At 45.4% G+C, this 19315-nt stretch overlaps 1 protein-coding gene across 2 annotated transcripts in view; it reads left to right on the forward strand.

Moving 5' to 3' along the window:
- Positions 1-202: 202 nt before the first annotated feature.
- Positions 203-19315, forward strand: part of SCARB2 (scavenger receptor class B member 2) — a 40528-nt gene continuing 21415 nt past the window's right edge. For both annotated transcript variants that reach the window (XM_074993775.1, XM_074993774.1), the window contains exons 1-3: positions 203-526; positions 8818-8975; positions 13319-13466. In XM_074993775.1, the coding sequence (XP_074849876.1) occupies positions 410-526; positions 8818-8975; positions 13319-13466 (423 nt within the window). In that variant the 5' untranslated portion in view covers positions 203-409. The remainder of the gene's footprint in view (positions 527-8817; positions 8976-13318; positions 13467-19315) is intronic.

The following is a 19315-nucleotide window of genomic DNA, read 5'->3' on the forward strand; positions in this document are numbered from 1 at the left end:
GGCCCTGGGGCAAGAGCCCCTTTGCCCTTGTGCTGACCCCCGCCTTCCCCCGCTCTAAGTAGCCTGGGCTGCAAATCCCACCCGCGGGGCAGGGCCACGGGCTCTCGCCCTGCAGTGCACCGAGCGGCTCCAGCGCCAGGCGAGGCGGGGCGCGGCGCAGGCAGGGGGCCAGCCTCGCTCCCGGGAGCGGCTGCGCAGCGCGGACGCCGGGGCCGGGCTTGGCGCCAGCGCGTCACTGCCCTGCACTCGGGGCTCGGCCTGGCGCGGGCCCGCGAAGCCTGCGGCACCCCGCGCGCGGGCGGGGGCGGAGAGGGGCCGCGGCCGCCGCCGCTGCTCCTCCTCCCCGCCAGCAGTGCGGGCGGCGTGCGCAGCGGCCAGGCGTGCCCGGCCCGGCTCCCGAGCCCCCGCCATGGCCAAGGGCTGCCTCTACGCCGCGGCGGTCCTGTCCACGAGCCTGCTCGTCGCTAGCGTGGCCTTGCTGGTGGCGCGTGTCTTCCCAAAGGCGGTGGAGCAGCAAGTGAAGGAGGTGAGGGGCCCCCGCCCGGCCCCGCGGCGCGGCGCGGCGGCCTGTCCAAGCCCTGGAGAGCCAGGGGCGCTGGGAGAGGCTGGGGATGGGGCTCGAGTGGTTCCCCCGCTGGGCAGAGCATCCCCTGGGTTCCTGCTGGGGGGGAGCAGGGCCATGACACCAGCCCTTGGTCCAGGAGCTCCTGGGGGAGCTGCCCTGCCCTGACCGGCAGCTGCAAGCAGAAAGAGACAGAAATGCGTTTGCAATAGGGCTCATGTCCAATGTTCCCTTGAAACGCGGCCCAATTGGAGACCGCAAGTGCTGCCTTAGAAATCATCCTGTATGAATTCCCCCTTCCCTGGGGAAGCCTAAAATGGGAGGTGCTGGAGCTCAAAATTAATCCTGTGGAGTAGATTTAGTAACGGTGAATAAGGGACCAGGCTCAGAAGGGTGGCTGTGCACGTCACGAGCAATCCTGTAGCACCTTTAAAGACTGACACATTTATTAGCTTATTTATTTATCAGCTTTTGAGATAATCTGTGTCTGCAAAAACAATGAGAAGTCTAACTATGCCTTAAAGGCTAAGATTTATTTGGGCATAAATGTACATCTGACAAAGCAGGTTTTATCCAAGAATGCTTATGACCAAATAAATCTGTTCCGGGTTAAGGTGCTGGAGGACTCCTCATAAATAAGGGGATACACACCAGAACTGCAAGTACGTGGTACAAATGAGTGATGTGAGTGGTGGATAGCATATACAGCTTTAAACACCTGCTGTTTTACAGTTCATGTTGTATGATCCTTTTTCTCTCAACTTTTCCAGACTTCTCTTTGGATAAATGCTTTATTTGTTGACAGGCCAGGGTATTAATGGTGTGAACCATGACAAATCATTTAAAAAAAAACCAGTGTTTTTAAACCGAACAGCAGCAGCTGGGTCATAGTTTTCTTAAACCATTTTTTCCCTTGTCCTTTGTTTCTGAATGGTGGTTGTCCAGCGTTTCTAGCCTGTAGTTAAATGGGTCAATTTGATTAGCATTAATGTTACTGTAAAAATAATTATTTACTGATATCAGACCTAGCAGTAAGTGCAAACTCTTCATGGTGATCATTAATAATTGGTTACAATGCAGTGCTTTTCAGTTCTAGATCACAAAGCAGGGTGGGTCTCATCCTTCTTCCCACTTTTCAGATGTGGAAGCAGAGGTGCAGAAAAATGAAATATATCTACTGTAAACTCTTTCATATCCAGCATTCTGTTATCCCAAACTCTCAAATGAATGCCATTTTAACCATAAGTAAATTAGTTATGTTTTCCTCAAGTACAGTATAGTGAAAGTAAATAATACAGCAAATACAATATAAATTTACAGTGGACAATGTTACTGGTGGTAAATAAAGTACTCTGCCTACATATTTGTTTGTTTGCTAATAGCTAATCTTGTGTTTCTTTAGTGTTATGCATTGCTAGGTGTACCTCTGTTACCCAGAATATTAGAATATCCAGCAACCTGCCAGTCCTGGGGCAGCTGGATAGGGAAGAATTTACTGTATCTCCAACCATGATCCAAGGGCATATCTGGGAGTGAAAATCAGGGTTCTGAAACCCAGGCCAGGCTGCGAAGCACTGTGTGGTGCTGTTATTAGAGGTATTGGCAAAAGGCGTGCCTGAACGCAGAAAGTGAACTAGTTTAACTTAAACCAGTTTACTGGTAACGGAGAGGTAGCTGTGTTAGTCTGTACTCCAACAAGAACAAAGCTGTAGAAATGTAGGGACAGACCCACGAAAGCTCATCACCGAATACATCATTTTGTTAGTCTTTAAAGTGCTACATTTCTGCTGCTTTGTTTTGTTAAGCCAGTTTAGTTAACTGTGCTACTTGTGGATGTGGACTCGCTTCAGTCCGTTTACAACGGATTATGGGAGTTCAGCTTGAGTCTGTACATTTACCAATGCACTGTAAATAAAACAGGTGAAAACTGATGTAGAAGAGCTCATGTGTAAAGTTGTACCGATTTAAGAATCACACATAAACAGAGCAACTTTGTAGACCAGAGCATAGTCTTCTAACATAGAGTTAAAGATAGGGAGGAAGAGGGAGAAAATCTGGCCTTGATTCTACTAGTCTTTGTGCAGCACACGAGCAAAGAGTTCGGAGCAATTTGAAATCATGGGTGGAGGTTGAGTTTAGGCACAGTTAAAGTTGGTAGGCAGAGGGGAACATTTGAAAAGTGCTTAAGAGACTTGTGCACCAAAGTCACAGTGCCTTTCAGAGAGAATTAGGGCTCTAAGTCACTTAAGTACTTCTGAAAATTACAGCTGTGTTGTTTTGCACAGAGTAGGACTTGGTTATGCCACCCCTGTATGTTTCCTCCCCTCCCTTCGAAGAGTGTGAAGTACAGCGTGTTGGTGTGTCCACGGCAGATGTGGTCTTAACTGGGATGGTCCTGATGGAGGTGAAGCCCTTAGAAACACTCTCTTCATTGGCTTTATACCTGTTATTAGGCAAGAATAAGCTGATACAGGTTCAATTGTGCTCTCAGTAACACTGGATTGAGTTCCCTTGTGCTCCTCCCCCTGCGTGTCAGTTTTTATTTAGGCACACTGGCTCTTGCAGGGTCAGGTTCTCTCTCTCTCTCTCTCTCTGTTTATCAAATGGTTGGATCCATGTGCCACATGCACAAACTGAAGCAGAGTTCCCAGAGATAATGCTCACTACCCCTCCATTGGCTCTGCTATGTTCTTAGTGGGGCTGGTCATACTCATGTGCATGCTGGGGAACAAAACAGCTGGGCTGTGGTGTAGTCAGTGATGGTTTAGGACTTCATGTGCAAAGAGATGAATCTTGCATTGCATCTGAAATGTTGCAGGGATCTCATCTTTCCTCAGTTCAGAGTCTGTGCCAAAATCATTCAGCTCTAAGTGCTCACGAATTTTATTCTGATCTCTGGCATCTATAACAACCCTATTGGATCACAGCCAGGGAGGTAGTTTGCAGATGGAGATGTTGTCTTGGTGACATATGGACCTAAATCCATTGAGGGCCTTACAACAAAACTGGAATTGCAGCCAGGGAGGATAATATGCTATGATGGGCTCTCGTGAGCCTGAACTGTGTAGTGGGGAGAATGGCCAGACCTAAGACAATCACAGTTGCTGTAATCTGGCCTAGAGGTCATGAAGCTGTGGATCACTGTGGTCAGTGCAGGTAACATGCAGGCATATAAAACTGAATGGTCAGTTTAAATGTTACTTCAGAGATGTGTATTCCCAAGAAAATATACCTAGACTTGAGTCAAGGAGTCGTGCTGGGGGTGGTTGGAGAAGTTTACTATTCAGTTGTACTCAGTCCATGAAATTGGGTTTAAGAGACCTTGCAGCAGAGGACATAACTGGTCTCAGGTCTGGTGACTTCCCAGTGTCTTTGGAGCACCTTGGGGAAACCTTGAATCCTTTTAATGCACTAGCATGAATTCTAAGGAAAGATAAGTGTTATTTCCTCCATCATCATTTGTCTTTGGGAAGATAGAAGAGTTTGTCCTGTATATTAACTGGGATCAAGTAGCACAAAGCCATCTCCCCAAGGGAAATACCAGAGAGAAAAATAGGACCAAATTCAGACTGGGTAAGCTGAGGTCAGTGGGCAGACTATGTGGTTGGGCCCTTGCACCATGTGGTTCAAGGGCACAGAGATCTGACGGGCAGAAACTGGAGCATCCTTCACCTTTCTGGCTATTTTAAGTACCATTTCTTTGGTTTTGTACCTGAGTTTATACAGAGGGAAAGGTTTGATTCCAAATTCTTTGTGCTACCAGAGTAACACATCACATAGAACTGGAAGAGACCTTGAGAGCTCCTTGAGTCCAGTCCCCTGCCCTCTTGGCAGGACCAAGCACCATGCTTTTTTAAAAATCTATTTGCCCCATGTCCCCCTCAAGGATTGAGCTCACAACCCTGGATTTAGCAAGCAAGTCTCAAACCACTGAGCTATCTCCCCTCCTGAGGGGGCCATTTAGGGATCTGTAGATTTTAAAAAATTGGGGGGAATCCCCCTGGAATTAAATAACACCCGTAAAATTTCTAAAATAATTTTTCTGTAATACGTGTGGCATATTCAGGATACATGGCTTGAAATCCTATTATGAAAAGCACTTTGAAAGTCCTCTATTAATCCTTTGTAGCACACCACATCATAACCTTGGTTAATTATCTCTCATTTAATGTGATAGGCCAGATATCAGATCTCAAAATTGTTTATAAAGTCTCTGTAGCTTAGAAGCCCCACAGAATGCTCTGAATTAGATTTCTTGTGCAGCAGAAAGTATCTGCCCAGGCTAGTAATGAATGTTGCCTCTCACTGGAAAACCAGGAATTCCAGCTTTGTAGGCAATGTACAACTCCAGATCAGCAGCCCATGGCAGTGGAGCTACACTTATTTGCACCAGCTGAGGATCTGCTTCTGTGTCACTAGAAATGCTAGGTCATGCAATATCCAACCTTCAGTTGTCATGAGTCCAAGACTGAGTATCTCCAGCCATATCTGGGGAAAAACAGAAGAAATCAATGCGCGGTAGTTAATTATTTATTGATGTAATGGTGGATAAAAGTGAGTCCTACTCAGCGGGTTGGGATGTTGGATTTGCAGTGGTGCTAGGAGAGAGGGTTTGTTGTGTGGCTCTGAAGACATTTGCATCTGAGGAGGTGATATCCAGTGTTCCCACTACTTTTTTTCAGTCCCCGCATGGAATAAATTTTGTGATGTACACCAAAGCAAATATAGCTGTGCACCACCAGTAGACAAACATGCTTCTAGCTGTGGGTGGCTGTTGGCATTCTGCCAGCCAGCTGGGTGGCACCTGAATTTCTCCTGAGCAGCTGCCCAATGTGCCCAGTCTCTAGGGAACACAGGTGATATCCAAGTATTATGGTGTAGATCCAGGTAATATATTGTCAAGCACCCTTGACTGTCTCTTTTGTCCTTTGCTCCCTGATCCACCTCCCTTTGAGTTACTTCTGACTTTCTAAATATCTGCGTGGCTTCAAACAGCTGATGTGTTTGTTTAAATTAGTCTGCCAGGAGAAAAAAATTCCCTTCCTTCCCCTTAATATTTGTGTTGCACCCAATATAAAAACTATTCCAGCATCCCATCTGCAGCATGTCCTCCATTATCCTCCTTCAGATCCCTTCTCAAAATTCTCCCTTGTCTTGATGCTTACAAAAACTTGACAATGCTTAAGACACTGGTCTCCTGACACCAAAGCTTTCATCCTGACGGGTGTCATCTCACTGTGTCCTTGTACTCCCACGTCTGCTTGTTGTCTCTTGCCTTGGAATAATGATAAGCTCTTTGGGGCCAGAGCCATCTTTGTTCAGTGTTGAACAGCACCTAGAACAATGGGGTTCTGGTCTCTGATTGGGGCTCCTAGGCGCTGCAGCAATGTGAATAATAAACAATAGCAGCATTAATCATGATTTCTGTTTCTCTCTCAACCACTCTCCGTTAGACTACTGGCAACTGTGCCCCTGATCCTGTAGGTTTTCCCAGGCTCTGTCGTGCGAGTTGACTTCAGTGGGGCTCTGTGGGGCTGCAGGAAGCCACCTGTGTGGAATGAGTTGCAGGATCAGGGCCTAAGATATCAGGACTTTCAGGAAACAGGATGCCAGAAATACTGGGAGTCCTCCTGGAATTAAATAATAACGCCCCTATAACTTCTAAAATAATTTTTCTGTAATACATGTGTGACATTCAGAATATACGGCTTGACATCCTGTTTTGAAAAGCACTTTGTAAGTCCTCTATTACTGAGGTTATGATGTGGTGTGCTACAAAGGGTTAATTATCTCTCATGTAATGTGATAGGCCAGATCTCAGAATTGTTTGCCACAGACTGTGTACCTCCCTCTCTAGCTGTCCACTCCCACCTCCTCCCTATCCCCAGGGAAATAAATCCACGTGCTTTGATCAATCAGCCGAGCCCCTTTAATTAGCATTCGCTGTCAGGACCAACTTCTCTTTCTATGGGACATCCCCCACTAACACTTCTGGTCTATTGCAGGCCCTTAATCTTTTCTCCCATATAACAGAGAGTGTGCCTAGCTTCCGTTGATTTCTGCGGGAGTTAGATGCCCAAACACCTACGAGGATCTGGGCCAGCTTCCTTTCCCACTCAGAAATACTGAAGCCATCCAAGGCTCATCTTTCTGCCACACCATCAATTCTGTCAATGTGACCACTCCAAAATAAAAATGTTAAGTGGAAAGGAAACAGTAACTGAGGCTGGGAGGCCCAGAATGTGTCTGAGAAACAAATGGAGTTGATGAAATTGTAGTAAGAGAGATTTAGGTTGTACTTTAAGAAAAATTTCTTAATTGTCAGGGTGGTTAATATAATAATAAATTGCCTGGGATCATTGTAGAATCTCCATCGTTGGAAATATTTAAGAACATGTTGAATAAATACCTAACAGGGTTGATATAGATGGTGTTTGGTCCGGCTGTGAGGGCGGGGGACTGAACTTGATGATCTCTTGAGGTCCCTTCCAGTTCTAGGATTCTGCGATTCTATGCTCCTGTGAGCACCAACCGAGAACAAACAGTTCTCCAGGCCTTTCTGCTTTTGAGCTGCTGTTGACAACATGGCAGTATGTTTTCCCAGAAGAATAAAAGGAGCAAGTGGGGATGTGATCCATTCAGTTGCCAATTATTATCCCCTATTCCATTTTTCTGGTGGTGAAGCACGGAAGATAGCAGTTCTCTTTGTGCTGCTTCTGAAGCAGTTTTACTCAGTGGGTCATATTTATCCCTGGGTTGACTTCAGCGGAGTGGAGATTATTCTCCCCAGCATTGATTTATTTTTCTCGCTCCTGCATCGTAGCACTAATGTCATGTTCAAAACAAAATGGGCATGCCTGCAATGAGACTGGTATGTCATGTTTGAGGACATGTAAAGAAGTGGCATTCTGCACCCCATTGCCTAATTATAGATGAATTGCTAATACAATAATGAAGTGATTCTACAGTAACATAAGGATTTATGGACATTTAATGTTGACTTGTGTAGAATACAAGCTAACCTGTGAGCAGGTGGATTTGTGTGCATGTGAATTCTCATTTTTTGTTAGGAAAATCCTTAAGAAGGGTGGGAAAGGGACCCACGTCCTGCTAGAGATTTTGCTAGACCGGGTGAGGACTCTCAGTAAAGTGTCGGATTGGAGCTGAGACCAAGGGCTCTTCCAGTCTGACCTAATACAAAGAACATATGCTGCAGAGTCAAAGCATCCCCCTTTTGCTGGAATTGGATTTATTAGCAAAGAAATTGACAATAATACAAAGTGAAGCTGCTCTCCTAGGGTGCCTTCCGCAGGACTTTGCCACAGATGTCACATCCTCCATCTCTGCATCAGAGGATGGAAATCTCCTTGCCTGGGGGAATCAGCAGGCACCATTTAATTTAGCATTCCCTTGCAGGATTGACATCTCTGTGTGTATACAGGGGTGGGGGTAGGGATTCCATGCAAACAGTGCCAGCCTGTTACTGACCCTTAATCCTTTGTCCCTATTTTTACAAGTGCCATGCAGTCTTTAGAAATGGTTCCAATTTGGAAACAAAAGACAAAGTGTTTGAAAAATCCCAGCGTAGCTGTTTCCATTCCTGCCTCTCCACCCCACCCCTTGTCTCTGAAATTAGAGACCCAAGGGTGGAAGCCTTGCAGGTTATACCTGGTCCTTTACAACAAACTAAAGCTTAAAGCCTGTCACTGCCATACAACTACACGTGACTTGTGCTAATGTGACAGTCAAACATAAACTTGGGGAGATTTGTGTAGATTGTGAGTTGCATTTATTTATATGCAGACAGATGATTAAATTCACCTGTTCCTAGCAGTCAGTGTTCACGGCATTCATTGATGTACTTTAAGCAAAGTGGTCCCAATCCTGACCTTACGAAAACTGTTCTCTGTCACCTGTGCACGGGCATTGCTGTCCCTCCGTAGCCAGTATTGGCTGGTACAGAAACCGACATTGTTTGTTGTACTCTGTCTGGTAGGTCTACGTGCCAGAGAATTTAAGGCTTAAACGTTTAAGGGAACTAGCACAAGCATTCCTGCAGCTCTAGGCCCTCACCTTGCACAGGCTAATGCACATGTTTGATTTCAGTGTGACCACTCATAGGACGTGTTAAACCCATAGAGAAGGGTTTGCTGGGCCAGGGCCTCATCAGCCTCAGTCTAAGGGCAAATCACATGTCCGTTTCTTCTCTGTCTTACACAGAATGCCCAGCAATGCTGTGATTTAATTTTTCGCAGGGAACAGTACTACAGAATGGCACAGAAGCCTTTGACCTGTGGGAAGACCCTCCTCCCCCTGTCTACACGCAGTTCTACTTTTTCAACGTGACCAATCCATTAGAAGTGGTCAATGGCGATATCCCTTTTGTGGAGGAAATAGGGCCGTACACCTACAGGTAAGTCTCCATCACTTGCTTTATTTGCAGAAGTAAAAGTTGGAAGGGTTGGGACCAGAACAGAGATCCCAGGACAGCAAAAAAAGCCTGTTGGTATGTGCTGGAGTGTTACTGAAGCAGGGAAGGATGTGCTAGGGGCTAAGGTGGTGGACTGGCGCTTGAGAGACATGAGTTCAGTTCACTTGGCTCCGGAATTCCTGCATGTGACTCTGGAAGGGTCACTCAGTCTACCTTGTGCATCAGGTCCCCACTGGAAAATGGAGGTAGTGCTGCCCTACTGCCAGCAGGGTGTTGTGGGGGGAAAAAGTTTCCGAGCCTGGTTGTGAGGTGTTCAGGTAGTCTGGTGATGAGGGCCATATTGGTATGTACGATAGAATGTGTCTTCACGCTGGCTACAGCCATGGTCCCCAAGCTCTTTTTGCTGCTGCTGCCTCGACCCTCAGCCCAGGTCTGGGGCTATGATTGTGAGCCAGAGCTGGGCAGGGAGTCTGTGATCAGGGCCAGGAGCTGAGAGTCAAGGCTGGGGGCAGGGAGCCAGGGACCAGGGTTGGGGCTAGGACTGGGATCAACGTGGAGCTGGAAATAGAGTGGGGCTGCCTGGCACTCCCTCCCTGCCCCATGAGGGACTGTTATGGGGCCCTCTGTACCTCCCTGAATGTTCCCGAGCCCCACAGGTTGGAGACCTTTGGGTGAACAGGAATCCGGCCCCCTAGTATTTGAAGGCAGCCTGGTTTGTTTGTGTTTCACAACTACATTGGTCTATGCAAAGACCTTTCTTACCCAAGTTATTTCCCTCTCTCTGCCCTTCTCCTTCCCCACTTCAGCATCCCTGTTCTCTCACTGCCTCTCCTGCTGTTCTCTCCTCCTCCTCTCTTACCTTTCTGCAGCTCCTCCCTCCTTACTTCTTCACAGTCACCAATCTGGTTCCTTCTGCGGATTCTCCCTCCAACTCTTCTGGCCCCCATCCCAAGGCATTGGAAGTTTTGCTCCTACAACACCCATGCCTCTGGGAACTGCTGCTGCAGTATCCCTGCGTGTAGTGCTCTGGCACCTAGCACTAAGCAGAGGTGCTCTCCTGTGCATCAGAGAGGTAAACGGGGCCCAAGTTTTTATAGGGCCCAATGTGAAATGACGCCCCCGACCTCCTGCTACTCATGGCACATCCCCGGCTGCCTCCTTCCTGCCACCCTTCACAGTCTCTGATCCCCCCCCCCCGGCCCCCACTAACACACATTTGTGAGGCTGCACAAACACAAAAGTCAGCAGGTTGGACTGAATGGAAACCTTTCAAGTGGGGAAAGGGTAAAGTGAAGATTCAGCTTTTGCCAAGGCCCACGGGCCGCAGGGGAAGTTGGGATGGAGGATGGTGAACTAGGGATGTTGCTGGGACCAGTGGATAAGGGCTGTGCATGTGGAGAAACAGTTGTGTATGGGTCTCCTATGACAAGTAATTTTGCAGTCGGCGTGCAGGGGACTGGAGCAGGCTCTGCCTCCATTACTTCTATGTGATGGGAATAGAACCAGACTGCACGTTTCAAAGGTCTGTGATTCACTGGGTTTGCCCTATTTTGACTTGTCTGAACAGGATTGGGTTGTGTCCTGCTCTGTCTGACAGAGAAACAGAACCCCTAGGAGCTGAAGTTCTATTCTCCAGCAGATTGATCGGCATTTCCAGGACGATGGGTGGCTGACAGCACCAGCTGTGTCCCATGGAGGCCTTTAATGACTGCTGCCCACTGGGACGGAGGAGATGTATCAAGTTCCTTGCTCAGGCGCAAAGCCAGCAAAGCACAGAAGTGCATGCTTAGCTTTAAGCACGAGTGCTTAGACCGTGCTTAAAACTAAGCATGTGCGTGTGGGTTCTGGCGGGTAACACGGGCTGGCTTGGTAGCAGACATGCTCTCCATTTGAGCAGGGAGGAGAACAGTGTCGTGACTGGGGTAAACAAGATTGGACAACACTAAAGAGTTGTTTAGAAACTCAGCATTCTGGACAGATGATGTAGCTTTAACATAAATCATGTTTTTGATTCACAGTCTTCAAAGTCAGTAAACTGAGGGGTATTCAATAGGACGTTGTCATTGTGAGCTGAAAATTCAGGTCTAGTGATAGCCAAAAATAGTACTGGTGACTGTACTCTAGTCGCCTGAAGCCATATTGACTGGTTTAACAGGCTGGAGATGAAAGAGTAATGTATGGTGAAGCACACAGCCTGCTCATCTGCCCAAACTTGCTGAGCACTTAAGCGCTCCTCAGTTTTATCTGATCTCATCATATTGAAGATTTGCTTCTGTAATCTTTGAGATTTAACCCTGAGATCCCTAAGGGGTGGGTTTTATTTTCACCTGCAAGCCTTTTAGGCATGGTAGACTTCTCAGACTGGTTATGGCATGGAAATTGGGAGCTCCCACAAGTGCTTCTGCACCCTTGCCTCCCGTTCATTTCCTGGCTTCCAGAGCAATTGTTCCATGATAATCTGTCGCCAAGTCAAAAGGGAAGTGTTGTCAACTCAAAATGTTCCCAAAGAGTGAGGCAGCTGAAGTGCGGTGGATCTGTCATGAGCATTTATGAGGGGAAGGAGTTTCTAGCTCGAGTATTTTGTATGGTGCTTAAGCATCTGTCTAAACAGCTTAGAGGATGAACGTGTTCCTTGAAAAAAAAAATTAAATGGAAATGTAGCCGTTACATTCCTATGTGCTGACTGCAATGCTCTGAAGATTCTTGTGTGCGCTGTTGTTGTAGCTGTATCGGCCCCAGGATACTAGAGAGACAAGGAAATATTTTTGTTGGACCAGCTTCTGTTGATGAGAGAGGAAGAGCTCTGTGTATCTCAAAATCTCGTCTTTCTCACCAGCAGATGGAGATCCAATAAAAGAGATTACCTCACCCACCTTGTCTTTCTGAAGATTCTTGTGCAGTAGGCTCCCTAGAACATGGGAGTTGAAATGTGTGAAATACACACTGATTATGTTTGCTCGGGAAAACATCCTTGTAAAAGGCAACATGGGATTCTTTTAACTCAGGAGCTGCTGTGGAGTTGGTGAAATGTAACCAAATGCTTATACAACTATAAAGAAATTCTAGCAAATAAGTGACATGACAGTTGCATCTCTCTCTCCCTCTCCCACTATATATACATATAATTTCTCTCTCTCTTGCAACATTTTTGTGCACACTTAGTGTGAAAATTGGATAAGACAGCTCTGCAGAACTTCAGTATATATTGAATAGTAACAGAGAGGGAGCCGTGCTAGTCTATACACTATCAAAACAAAAAGCAGTCAAGTAGCACTTTAAAGACTAGCAAAATAGTTTATTAGGTGAGCTTTCATGGGACAGACCCACTTCTTCAGACCATAGCCAGACCAGAACAGACTCCATATTTAAGGCACAGAGAACCAAAAACAGTAATCAAGGAGGACAAATCAGAAAAAGATAATCAAGGTGAGCAAATCAGAGTGTGGAGGGGTGGGGGGGGAAGATCAAGAATTAGATTGAGCCAAGTATATATTGTTTGCGAAATGGTGGCTGCGAAAGTTTGTACAAGGGTGGACCATAACATTGCAAAGTCATTGAAAACAGGAATCGTGATCACATCAGCTGGCAGTGTTCCACCCTTTATGTGCTAGGCTTGTTTATGAGCAATCCTGGAACTTCTGCTGCTTGGGATGGTAAACGGTATTATTGAGAAGAAATCCTGGCCTCAGTGAAGTCAGTAGAAACAATCCAGAGGACTTCAGTGGGGCCGTGGTTTCACCTGGGGTGATCGAGGACTTAGGGTGAATTCTCTGATGTGCAGAGAGCAGTGTAAAGCCTGTTCCACACTCTTGTCTCATATAAGCCTGTAGGACCTGATCCAAAGTGCACTGAGAGTCAATGGAAAGTTATTAGTTGGCCTTGGACCTGGGATGTGGATTAAGAGGGGCGTCTGCTTTGTACAGTATGAGCCTTCTCTATAGAAGGAGTGAATTTTGCCCATGGTGAAGAAGCAGAAATAGATTTCCTGAGTAGAACCTTAGATTGGATCGTTCAATCCTTTTGGGTTGTTAACGGGCTAAATTCTTGTCTTCTCCATTGTCATTTATAAAGCAAAAAAGTAAACTTCACTAGACGGCATTAAGAAAATTGGTGGGCAGACAGGATTTTTAAAAGTGCTTAGCGTTGATCTATCTTTTTTTTGGAAGTTTTCCCACGTCAGGGAGAGCAGAGGCAGGTCAGTGCTGAGGGCTTGTGAAAATCCTACCCTTTCTCTTTGTGCACTTAGAACAGGAGTTCTGCAGTCATCATAAATATTCTTTGCACTGTTGCAGATTTCCTTAAAAGCCAATTTTTCTGTTTCCCAGAGAGTACAGGCCAAGAGTGAATGTTCATATTTTGGACAATGGCACTAGAGTATCTTCAGAGAACCCAAAGACATATGTGTTTGAACCAGGGAAGTCTGTTGGAGATCCTGAAGTTGATCTGATCCGGACAGTAAACATTCCTGCAGTGGTGAGTTCTGTTGTGGTCATAGCTGGAATATTACTGACATATGTCTTGGAGTATTACTGCCAATTGCCCGTTATTGGCGTATAGCTACAACTTTTATTTATATGAATGGTATTTCTCATCTTCAAAGCACTTTGTAACTCCCAACTAATTTCTTCTTATGCAAATGTTGTGAGAGATGTGAGAATGAGCCCCACTTATGGACGGGAAATCAGTCAGCCTGGAAGATCCCTGGTTCCCAACCCTCCATTTAGACCACTGGACCTCGTCATTCTGAATCTTTTCATAGGATCTACTGCATCATTTTAATAGCTAAATTATCTCATTTAAAAAAATAATAAAAAGAGATTGTCTGAGGACTATAGGGATCACTCAAGTGAATTGAGCCTGATTCTCCATTGCCCTTCACATTGTATAGTCATGTCCATCAGTTCAGATACATGTAAAATGATCCCAGTAGGATCCTTTTACATCCGCTTTGCACAGATAGGATTGGCTGCAAAGGGTGCAGGATAACAGAATTAGGTCCACTGTCTGACTCTCTTCTACAGCTATTGGGTGTGTGCAGGAAGCCAAGACTTGTACTGACGAAACGTGCAATAGCCAGATACAGTGGTTAATATTTTTAATGTTTTTTTTTCTTTTTACCAAAGTTTGTGTGTTACAAGAATATTGCCTCTTGTCATTGTGACAAATTGGACAGTTTCCTGCAACATCTTTGGAAGATTCTGTTTTATTAAAGTTTGTGTATAAATGTGGGACAGGATGGTGTAGAACCTCTCTAAGGGGGGAGGTGGAGTTATATGCAACACCTGGGAATTCCAAAGACTATTTAAAATGTGCCAGGGAATAATGCATTTTTGGGACAGTAAGTGTTAAGTGAGTTTCCTGGTGAAACCCCACACGGAGAAGTCGCATGTTTGGCTAATGCAAAACCACAGCCTTTTGAAGCCACACCATGAGCAGAGTGTCATTTTGTGCTGATTGCCTGTTGCTGAATGCCCAGTCTCAGATATAGTTCTGGATCTAAATCAAATTAACTTGTAATCTTGGGGAAAACACCATTATGGGTCTTGACTAGAGCCCTAGATTGGCTTTGGGGTGGGAGGCAGGGTGGGTACCTCTAAGCTTTTTAGTATGTTTTTAGGTTCTTTTCTTTTTAGTGTGTTTTCTCTGTAATTCTTTTACGTTAAGAATAAATATGCTTGCTTAGAAGAAGGTATATAGTGACTTACAACTGTGGGTATAGCCCACAGAGAAGGCAAAGCACAGGTGCTGGCCTGCTTGGGCAGTCTGGCTTACTAAGGTAACACAGGGATCTGTGGAGCCTGGGAAAATGCCCACCGAACTGAAGACGGAAACGCATCTCTAGAGAAAGGATATGGCTCTGCAGAGACCCATGACATAATTTGTTGTGGCACAAATTTGTTATAGCCATTTTAATCCCCAGATATTAAAGAGACAAGGTGAGTGAAATAATAACTGTTGTTGGCTCAACTGCTGTAGACTGAGCACAGCCTACACCCAGGATTAGGCCAGTGTAACTGCACTCCTCAGGGGTGTGGATTTTTCAGACCTCTGAGCAATAAGCTGACCTGATTTCATAGTGTAGACCATGGCTTAAGCATGAAAGCTTGTCACTTTCACCAACACAAGCTGGCCCAATAAGAGAGATCACCTCACCCTCTTTGTCTCACTAATACCCTGAGACCAAGACTACATCTGCACACCACAAACTGAGGCCTGAATGCCTTAGGCCCCACCCCTTCTGCTATTGGCCCTGCCCTCTCCAGGGTCATGAATCTGGAAATCTAAATCACCACTCCCTTCCTTCCCCCCGGCACACAGCAGCTGTGTTGTCTCCAGATGGGAGAAGCCACGGGGCAGCAGAGCTCTGCAGAGACTCCAGCCGCCTGTTTCCCCCAGCCAGGGAATTCTGGGGATCTTCCCCCCCCCCCCCAACCAATTTACAAAAACTTTGATTTACGCGTCTGTTGCCCAGGACGCAACCTCCACGTAAATGGAGGGATAACTGTATTCAGGGTAAAGCATGCTGTCTCCCTGACCCATCTGCAGCAAATTAACAGAGTGGCATGCTACCACTTTGAGACTAAAGCAAACTGATGATAAACCCTGATTTAATTTTTTCAGTTTTGGGTTAAGATGCTTCGTAAAAGCAAATTACACAGGTGAGGGGTTAACGTTAAAAAAATTACTATTAAAAATAAGATTTGTGGTTTTAAATGTTTTTCTCGTGTCTTTTAACATGAAAAATCAATTACTTTGTACAGAAGCTGATCGTTTCTCCAAAAAATTAAAAAACAAACCACCCTCAAGTGAGTTAATTTGCGTTAGGAGTTGGATCTTCAGCTAACGTGCCAGAATGTAATTTTGAATGTAGGTTTGATGCTAATTCACAGTACAGGCCAGAGGACTGTGGAGGCTGAAGCTTCAGGCAACAGTTCTGTTGTGGTGGAGTTGAATGCTCAACAAGCATCTGGAGTCACTCATACGTCAGTGTAAAATACCACTGTAGGGCTTCAGTGTAGACAGTCATTACAGCAAAAGGAGGGGTTCTCACTTGGTTAATCCAGCTCCTGAAGAGACAGTAACTAGGTCGACAGAATTGTTCCATCAACCTAGAGATGTCTACAAAGAGGATTGTGTTGGCTTAACTACATTACTCAGGTATGGATATTTCATGCTCAGGTAAGATATAGTGTAGACCAGCCATGGCCTTTCATTTAGAAGCTGACTCTGCAATGGCCAACGCTGAATATCTTTGCTACCAGTTAGTCAGTGGCACAACGTTATTTGCAAACCGCGCAAGGAAGAGTGCAGCTCGTTATCTGGTGAATCATCTTAAAATTAGGATTTTAGGAAGAGTTTAACCCTAAGAATGAAAACTGGATTTGGAAGTGTAGAAATTGCATTGTTGTGGGGTATTTTTAGCCATAAAAACAGTCTCTCGTAACTATTTAAAAATTAAAAAAAAAAAAACTATAAAAACCCCTTTGAGACTGTTTTGAATGTGCAGTGTTGTAGATGAGTTTGGCTCAGACTGTTCGAGACAAAGTGGGTGATATATCTTTTATTGAGCTTTCAACCATATAGATCCAGACCAAAAGTGCTCTATGTACGCTTGAAAGCTGCCTCTCTTCCTAACAGAAGCTGGCTCAATAGAAGATATTATCTCACCTGCTGTTTCTCTAATAATTTTGAATAATAGCTGCAAAGAGAAAGAAAACAATGAGTTTATTCGTTTCCTATGCTTATCATTGCACTCTGAGGCTGAGCTGCAAACCCTTGCCTGCTTAAGTAATCACATTGATTTCAGTCATGTGTGGTACTCGCTTTGTTTTGTTGCACTGTCAACCTGGTAGGAATATGTGATCGCCTGACTCCATAATTGTGGTTTACAGCCCTGTATGGAGTTAATTTTATGTTTGTCATCAGTGCACTTGTTTCCTGCTTTTAGAGGAGTGCTGTTCAACATTACCTCTTGCGAATGCATTCAGCTCTGGCAGGTGGTCAGAAGTCAGAGTGTAAAGACTTTAGCTGTGTTTGGAAGGATAGGATTTTTATCAGTAATTGCTGACAAGCATCATCTTCATCATACTCATACAAACCAGCTTAAAAGGGCTGCTCCTTACTGAGCATCCCCTCCTGGCCAGTGCTGTCTGCAGGCTTCATGCCTCTGTTTGTTTTTTTCTTTTGTTTGTTTGTTCTCTCCAGGGCCCTTTGTGTGTGTCTGGAAGTGAGCCTCTCAGCCAGAGTCAATGGACTTGTGTTAGCAGAGCTTGCCCTAGCGCTCTCAAAGGTGCTGTGTTACAGCACAGGCAGGCTCACTGCCCGTTAAGAACTCATAGAGGGTTTCTGTGGTTAACTTTACTTATGCCTGGGCCTAGCTTAGTGCCAGAAATAGTTCACAACAACCCAGAGTCCCAAGCTAAAGTCTGTACGAACCACGCAAAAAAAAGAGCCTATACTAAGCGCTAGCATTTTCCCTCAAACCCTCCGCTCCTCCCTGGATTCGTCTGTCCCAGTCTGATCTGCCAGCTCCCCCTCGCTGCAGCTCTGACTTCTAGTCCAAACAGAGTCAGGTCTTCCCCCACCAGCCACATTGAGCCTCCTGCATGCTGGACATTCCCCATCAAGCTCCCTGGTGCCACGATCCTGCAAAAGCCTTTGTATTTCTCCCTCTGCAGCATCCACTGGCACAGCTACAGCTTGTTGGGCTTCTTCTTTCACTTTATCTGCCCTCTGCCCTTTCTAGGGAATCCCCCTGTGGTGTGGGGCTCATTCCCTATCAGGGCGGGATAGCCCCACGCTCTCCAACTCGTAGGACAGGCTGCTCTGTTACTTCAGCGAAAACTGTTTCCATCATTAATAGTCAGTGCTTTTTTTTGTGCTGGTACTTGACAGTACCGAGTGCCGGCACCTCGACAGCCCCAGCCATCAGATTGGCTGGGGAAAGCGGGAGGAGAGCCATCCAAATACGACCAGCTAGCTCCTCTTTCTTTACAAAAAAGCACTAATAATGATCAAAATATACTGCTAGGCTCAGTAGGAGAGATGCTGCGTGAGAACACGTTGGAGTTTGATATAAGGACATTTATGTTGTTCATGTTGACCGGTGTTGTCCATTTGTGTTTTTTATGGTTAGAAAGCTTTAACTTTTTGAATCCTCAGCTTCTGCTGTCCTTCGGTTGTTATGGTCTGACCCTGCCCAAACAGCCCTACGTTCCCACGACTGTGAACATTTAAATTGCTGCAAGCTGAAGAATATGCTTGAAAATAAAAATGAAATTCTGCCCAGCATATCTCTGACCTCATCCATGTATGGGGTCATTTATGTCAGCACATTTGATGTGTGGTTTCTCTGACCTGTATGAACTACAGTTTCTTCTGAGGGCAGTACGATAAATACCCTGTGGTGGACTACCTAGGGATGTAGTTTGTTGCACTGTTGGACTAGCATTGTTCCTGAAAAGAATTTTGCCCACACCTGTCTGGGAAATCAGGCTAGAAACTTGCTAGCAACAGCCATGCTTCCAGTCTGTTGTTGAGAGCATGAATCTGATGTCCTAAGTAATCATTTTTACCAACATGTTCTCATGCCATTTTTAACTTTTTCTTTTTCAATAAGAAGTTTGACATTTAACTGGCTGTTTAACTGCACTTCTTCTATTGAGCTATGGAAAGTGTAGTGTGTACCACAGGCTACAGGGAAAATGAATTCCCTTCTGTTTAGCCTGTGCTGTTTGCACTGAGTTGGTGATGCAGCCAGGCCATGCATTTTGAAGAAATGGCTGCCTTTTATAGGATGTAATCCGTATATGTTTCACAGCTGGGAGCCACAGCATTTTTTTAAACAAAAATTCAAACACTTATCTGCTGTGCTTCAGCAAACCATCTCTGTTTGGCAAAGCATTTTTGCGTGTACTTTGGTTTAATACCACAGACCTTGAAGCTAAATTCAGTCACTCTGGCCAATATATTACTGCAAGGATGAGCAGACTGTAATGTCTGGCCCCACTTTTCCTCCCTGCAATTAGCAGACACCCCCACCCCTGGCACCTATATAATATAATCGAAACTGATGGAAATTTGCTTATATTCATATTTTAAAAGCCATTTTCATTATATTCATATGAAAAGGCCCTTTTTACCATATTAGAAAATAAGTGTGTTATATGTAAAAATTTGATTTTTAATGAGATGGATGAGCTTCAGACCCAGCAGCCAATTGTGCTGTGCCTCCTGATAAAATTTAATGCCTGCTGGAGGGGGCCCACCCCCCATTTTGTGTACCCCTGGTTTACTGTACCATGCTTAAAGATCATCTCAGT

This window comes from Carettochelys insculpta, chromosome 4 (assembly GCF_033958435.1).
Source record: "Carettochelys insculpta isolate YL-2023 chromosome 4, ASM3395843v1, whole genome shotgun sequence".
NCBI classification, from domain to species: Eukaryota; Metazoa; Chordata; order Testudines; family Carettochelyidae; genus Carettochelys; species Carettochelys insculpta.